This window comes from Platalea leucorodia (assembly GCF_965183815.1).
Source record: "Platalea leucorodia genome assembly, chromosome: 8".
In the NCBI taxonomy this organism is placed as follows: Eukaryota; Metazoa; Chordata; class Aves; order Pelecaniformes; family Threskiornithidae; genus Platalea; species Platalea leucorodia.
The window spans coordinates 14,374,702-14,381,575 of NC_138830.1; the positions used below are offsets into that span (position 1 = coordinate 14,374,702).

The 6,874-nt window shown below is 51.2% G+C and overlaps 1 protein-coding gene across 1 annotated transcript in view; it reads right to left on the reverse strand.

The window, feature by feature from the left end:
- FGF12 (fibroblast growth factor 12) overlaps window positions 1-5,759 on the reverse strand; it is a gene marked incomplete at both ends in the record, with an annotated part of 105,146 nt that extends 99,387 nt beyond the window's left edge. The window contains one exon of the mRNA XM_082319404.1: window positions 5,561-5,759. Within this exon, the coding sequence (XP_082175530.1) occupies window positions 5,561-5,759 (199 nt within the window). The remainder of the gene's footprint in view (window positions 1-5,560) is intronic.
- Between the last annotated feature and the right edge of the window lie 1,115 nt (window positions 5,760-6,874).

A 6,874-nucleotide genomic window follows, 5' to 3' on the forward strand; every position in this document is an offset into this window, starting at 1 on the left:
AGGCCATGGGGAGAGAAGATATCCATCCCTCTAGGAGCTTGGATGACTTCCACAGATTTTCTTGGCATCAACCATATCCAATCCAGAACTAGTATGAAGTGGCTTACTGACTGACATGCTCACTTGCAAGCTGTGTTGCAAACCAGGCTGGCTGCTGAGCTTTCCATGCTCTGGAGTAAGACAGAAGCCTGCAGTTCTTCCCCAGATTTTAAAGCCGGAGAGCTCGGGGTTGCTATCTGACCCCCCCTAGTAACTGAGCACAGACACACGCCGTGACAGTCACCACATCTGCAAGTCACGAATGTGTGCGATACCACCCCCGAAGATCAATTTAATAAAATGAAACCCATCTGCCAAGCTGTCATGAGCAGGAGGGAGACTTTTCCCCCCTTCTAATTATTTTGGCACTCATTAGCACCGGTGGGTGCAGAAGGAGCTTACAGCACCAACGGCAGACCTCACCAACAACAGACTGCCCCAAACAAGGAGGATGCATGCCCTCAAGGCTGTGCCCCTTCCCCTTGACGTTGTCTAGGCTCATGTTTGGCCGGCCGCTTGGCACACATGCCCTCGTCTCAGCTAGCACTTCTAAGAGCTCTTGCTGGCCAGGCAATGCCAGGATTTCCAGCCATTTCCACTCCCTCCAGCCTCTCCTTAGAGATGGGGCACAGCACCAAATTCTGCAGAGGAGCAGGCAGAGGAATGTGATGAATCCCCCTTGACTGGGCACGCACCCAGATACGCGTACACACGCTATGGAAAAGCGTTGTGATCCAGCCTGAATCCTACTGCAGACAGCAGCTATGCACTGAGATAACGGAGCCAGCATCAGGATACTGTAGCAATGGAGGGGCCAAATACCACAGGTTAGGCAGATATTACAGCTGTTCTGAGATGAACCACTCCATAAAAGCAGGCATGGACTACAACAAATTTAACGGAGAGCTAAAAAGGTGGTTTTTTCCATGAGCTTCAATCATCATTTTCACCCTGCATGAAATCAGAAAGGACTTCAGGATTTAACTCGGGGAATTTAACAGCTTGCAGAGATGACAGACTTCTCAAATATTTTAAATGAATCTCCAAATGAACAAAGTCCTTCTGTGTCCTTCAACTGAAGTTGCTCTTATATTTTACTTATACTGCTGCAAAAATATCTACATACGTATATTTTAAATTCCAAATCTCCATTTATTATTCAAAACAAGAAACACTGCAAAGGGAAAACATAGTTTAAGTCGACACTTTTTTTCTATGTGTGAGCCATTTCCTTCAATTTGGAAGAAGCCTTTAGATCTCCTTAAGGAAAAGCATCCTTTCCCTGGAGAAGCACAAAATATATATCAAATGGGGAAAAAAAAGGAAAAAGAAAACCAATGCAGAATTTTTTTCTTTTTCCTGGAGTAAAAAACAGTTTGAGACTGAGCTCTACGTTCTGAGCTGGAAACTCATCTACAGAAGCAACACCTGAAGGGATGGAGACGACGCTACACAGTGCCTGGCACCACCTGACCCAAAGCTGCCTGAATTCAAATATGATTTCCCCAAATAACGACACCCTTTTAGTGGGCTTCACTCCAACAAAATTCCCAACAACCCCCACAGATACTGTGCCTGATGCTCCAGCCTGTTTCTCTTTGTGCAAGGCCCCCAAACTCCTCACCTTAGCCGTTCAGTGGCCATGGCATGATGGAAGGCCAGCTCCAGCCCAGCCCTCCAGAGTGAGCTCTGCCTGCGAAGACGGTCGGTGAAGCAACGGCCATAGCGTTCACAAACAAGCTGGACCCACCAGCCCGGGGCTTCCAGCCTGTTACAAAACAGCTGAAGAAGGGGTGCGCCTGGATGCTTTAATTCAGCCACAAAGGGGATGCAACTACTTGGTTCAACCATTTCTTGGCAGAGAAGTCCTGTAGAGAGAGCTGCTTTGCCTAGTCTTCTGCATTCACCTCTTGGATCTACCACTTTCTGATTAAGGGTCCATCTCTTGAACCTGCACCAAAAAGCCATGCCATACAGCAATTTCTTTTGAATCCTCTATCAAGTTACTATAGTCAAAGTAAAATATATAATTTAATCTTTTCCAGCTGTACTTTATACATATACTTGTACAGGTACTGTTCAACATACACGTATTTTGCTTGGCACCTGCACAATTGCGGCCAATGACTTGTATTAATTTACGATAATGGGATTAAGCCCGTGTGTCCAAATTTTCAGCCCAGTCCACAGCACTCAGCGTCCTTATTTGGCCTATCTTAAACCGATCAGTCACAACTCAGAGCCAAACATGTGTAAGAGATATAAAGGAAGATAGAGTGTGCGTGTGAGAGAGCTGCCTTTGCCCATCAAAAAGGCAGACGAAACAAGTGCTCATTTTACAACGTGGTGTTTATTACAACCGACAAATGAGATGTTTCTGCAGTCTGTTTTCCCTAGGAGCTGATAGCTTTGATTATACAAGATGTCTCTGCATGGACCTGGCTCCCCATAGCTTGCCAAAACCCGCGACTACTCATGCCCACTGCCAAGTGAGCCTGAACTTCTACTGGCTGCAATTTCTCCCTTCCCATACAAGAGCAGGAGTACTTCACTCTCCCTTCACACAAGCTGCGAAATGAAGCACAAGGTGTCAACTAGTGCAAAATGTAACCCTGCTCGCACACATCTTTACTGAATATTTTAGTTATAGCACTGCTTAAGTCACATATTAAAAAACACTTAATTGACGTAAGCTCACACAGTTACTTTTACAAAAGCAAAGGGAACATGAACCACCATCAGAGTTATTTTTCTGTAATGGCGCAAGTTGCTACAGCTCCACCATTGACGCATCGTAAGCTCACTGGCAGCGGGGTCCCAGCGCGCGGCGCACTGGAACGCGCACCAGGAATTGGGTCTCCGTGTCAGGTAACTGCTCCATACCTTGGTCTCACCTTCTGTAAAATGGGAAGAATCCTCTCCATTTGGTAGAGCTTGTTGAGTACTACAGATAAAAATCAATCTGTAAATGTGAAGTATTTTGACAAGTTACTCCCCATAGCCATAAAACGAGGTCATGTTTAAAATGGTAAAGGTAATTCCCCTAGCACTGTACCATTTCCAAATGCGACTGTACCCCTTTTGAACATGGATGTTTCTCACGTTCCTTTCACTGACTTGCAAAATACTGAGCCAGCATATCATTAAGTACACATAATCACTGGGGTTGTGGGTCACTACACAATGCATGCACGTTTCTTTAAACCAGTTTCAATTCATTTGCATGTCATTTTCTATGCAGAAGAGAGACTCTGCAATGAATAAGTTATCTGGGCACAATACACTCCCTGAATAAACAATCCGAGCAGCAGCAAACCCAGTGGCATGCTGCCTTCTGAGCAGCACACCTGAGTCCAGGAATAGGATGTACCAGTGAAATAAATCTCTATTTAAAAGGCAGATATAAGGAACTAAAGCAGACACAGTCCATAGCCTAGAAAAGGACACTTGAATTTTTTTCAAAGCAACTTAATTCCTCTACTTCTTTAATTTTATAAAATGAATACAGTACTGGTTACAAGTGATTGACAGCTCTAAAGACTGAACAGCTCTATTTTTACAGCACTGAGTAGCATTGATCCTTCTTCTAAGTCAATAAAAAGTCTTCCTTAAATCACTCTGGTCTGTAAGTTATTGAACACCTTCCTCAGCATGAAAGTCTGTGGAAGTTGAGGGAATTCTTAGAATTCATCAATTCCTCACAGGCATTTAGTGAGTCCAAAGGAAGCAGAATTCAACCTGTGCAGCTGGCAGCACGGTGGTAGGACCAATACAGACTCACCAACCACACCCTGCTGTAAAAGTCACTCAAACTTTAATGCGACGAAGCATCTTGAAATCCCAGGAACAGGTCTAGACATCCCACCCCTTTTAGTCCTTGAGGGACCTCATTCAATAGCAGATAGAGATGAGGAGGAAAGAGGAATGGGAAAAGATTTCATCAGTGAGACTCCCAGGTCCCACTCTCGATCCTACAAAGAGTGATTCCTGAGACAAAACGACCACGCTGTTTTTCGGCAAGAGCCATCTTTTGGTCTGGGCTCACAGGTTAACCAATATACAGGATGGTCCAGCAAGCTACCACTCACCATAACTTGAGGGGAAAAAAAAAAAAAAGGCAACATTTTTCCCTTTGAATATTTCAAGTCAATATTTGAGATATTGTGCATTCTCTTTTGGTAACTGCTTTAAAACAGACCGTTAAAGAGTCTGATTTTCACAGCCTAACCCATACATTGCAAGTCTTAAAGCATGTTGCTAGCTAAATATAGTCCCTGCCCCACAGCCTGTGAATCAGGGGTGCTGACAGCAACCCAGAGCAATTATTCTTTCCCTTTTGTTGACAACAGCCTTCTATGGTGAGACGCTTTCCCCTATTTCTTTTTGTTCCTTGCTTGACTACAGGTTACGTACCTCAATCTACAGACCAGAAGAGCAGCCCTCAGCTAGCTCTGACACCTTGCTGTAGAGTCATGACTGACAGACTTCAGATGAAGAGATTGATCAACAAACAAAATATTAACGTATACAGAAAACGTGGGAGGATTACACAAGTTGATGGTACGTCCCAAAGAGCTAAGTAAATGGGTATCACTCTTTTTTAACCTTAATATCAGCAGACACCTAAGAAGAGTATATGTTCACAACAGCTTCTCAAACCAATTGCTGTGTTCTTACCTTAGTGGTGATTTATAGCAGTGAAAAAATAAAGGAAGAAGTAAATAATAATTCCACTGAGAAATCACAGAGGGCCTATTCTTGCCAGGTACTGAGTTCTCACGCCTACCAAGGACAGCTGAGAGCACAAAGCGCCGCTCAGAACTGAAACTGTGGGTGGTGGGACTTCATCGTGGAAATGTGAGCAACACGTACGCTTGGGCTGAAGTTTTCCATAAGGAACCAAGACTGAGCACACACACACACGCAAAAAGATAAAGAAAAAGGAAAAAAAGACTACCCTAAAATGCATTTCTAGGTCCTTGCAAGCTCACTGTTAGGTGCAACGGTCGTGCAGCTGCCATCTGGAAAGCCTTCTGAGCTAATGAAATTCCCTATGCAACTCTGCTTGAGAAGTAGCACTTGATGGATCTAGTTATCAAATGGCCACAATTCTAATTGATCCTCAGTTTATCGATTTCTTTGTCACTATGCAAAAAATAAGAAGAGACTGTTTAAAAAGTGTACGTACAGGGAGGTGAAAAAATACAATTCTGGGTTAAGCGAGCACGGATTAAGCCGCAGGGTCTCTCCTGCCGGACGACCCGCTTTGCTCACGCTTCGGACAGCACCTGAGGGATGCTGGCGGCTGGTCCGTGCCCACCCACCCCACCGGCCCGGGGAAGGAGACCCGCCAGGACCCAGGCGAAAGTTGAGCGCGGAGCAAGCCTGTCCCCAGACGGCACCCGGCGGTGCCGGGTGAGCCCCGGGGCCGGCCGGCCCCCCCGGCGCACCCATCCCGGCGGCCCCGGGGCTGCCCCACCCCCCGGAGCGGGTCCCCACGGCCCCGGCCCGCCGTACTCACCCGGTCTCCTCCTCACCGGCCTTTTCCTGCCGCTGCAGAAGCGCACTTTGCTGAAGACCCCCAGGACGTGCCTCTCGCAGAGGGAGCGCCCGTCCTTGCTGGGGCTGGAGCGGCGCTTGGAGGCGGACACACGGTCGCTGTTGGACTCCCTCGCCTGCCGCTTCTGCCGGATCAACGAGCTGGCGATAGCCGCTGCCATCGCCGCTCATGGGCCCCCCGCGCCGCTCCGCGCCGCTCCGGGGGGCGCCGCCCGGGGCGCGCTGGGGCCGAGCCGCCGCCGCGCCCCGCGGGGACGGGGGACGGGGACACCCCGCTTAACGCGCTGCAGCCCCGAGTCCCGGCGCCGGGAAGGGCTCAGCCGGCCAGGCGGAGCAGGGCGCCCGGGCTAACAACCATGGCTGGCCGCCGGACCCCGCCGCCCATCGGTCTGTCCCCCGGGAAGCGCAAATCCCGGCGCGGGCGGCCGTCGGCGAGACCCCCGGCCGGGCTGGCAGCACACCCGCGCCTTGTAAATCCGGGAGGCGGCTGCCCCGCTCGCAAAGGTCCGCCGGCGGCAGCTGTGTCCAAAGGAAGTGGGGGGGGGGGGGGGCGCGGAGGATCCGCGGGTCCCTGCGGCGCGGTGCCGCTCTGCTCCGCCCGGGCGCAGGCGGCGGCGCTGCCTCCCGCCGGCCGCCCTCCGGCGAGGGGCCGTGGGATGAGTCAGAGCCCCCCCGGCCCGCGGCCGGCCCCGGCCCCAGCGCGGTGGCTCCGAGGCGCGGCGCGGCACTGCGCGCACATGGACGCGTCCCGCGGCTCCGCTCCGCTCCCGCGGCCGGGCTCAGGGCGAGCCGCGCTGCATTTCTGTTTGCACTCCTCCTCTTCCTCTTTTCCCCCCCTCCCCACTCCGCTCGCAGAGAGGGCGGGAGGGGAAGGAAAAAGCAGCCACGGGAAAAAGCACCAGGCCAGCAAACAAACAAAAAAGAGGCGATACAATAAAATTAAATTTAAAATAAAAAAAAAAAAAAGAGGCGCCCCGGCCGCGGGTGCGGGCTCACATCGCCGCAGCTCGGCGGCCCGGGCTCACAGCGCCATGGCTGGCGCAGCTCCCCCAGCCCTGCTCGCCGCCTCTGCCCCGGCAGCGGCTCTCCCCGACGGCAGAAACCCACATCGTCCGGCCCGGCGGGAGGCCGCGGAGCGCTCGGTACCGGGGCGGCCCCGGGCCCGGCTGCCGCGGCGGGAGGAGCGATGCGAGGCGGGGAGGAGGTGGAGGAGGAGGGCGGGGGGGTGCGGCTGCCGCTGCTGCTGCTGCTGCTCCGTGCGGGGCTCAGGATGCTC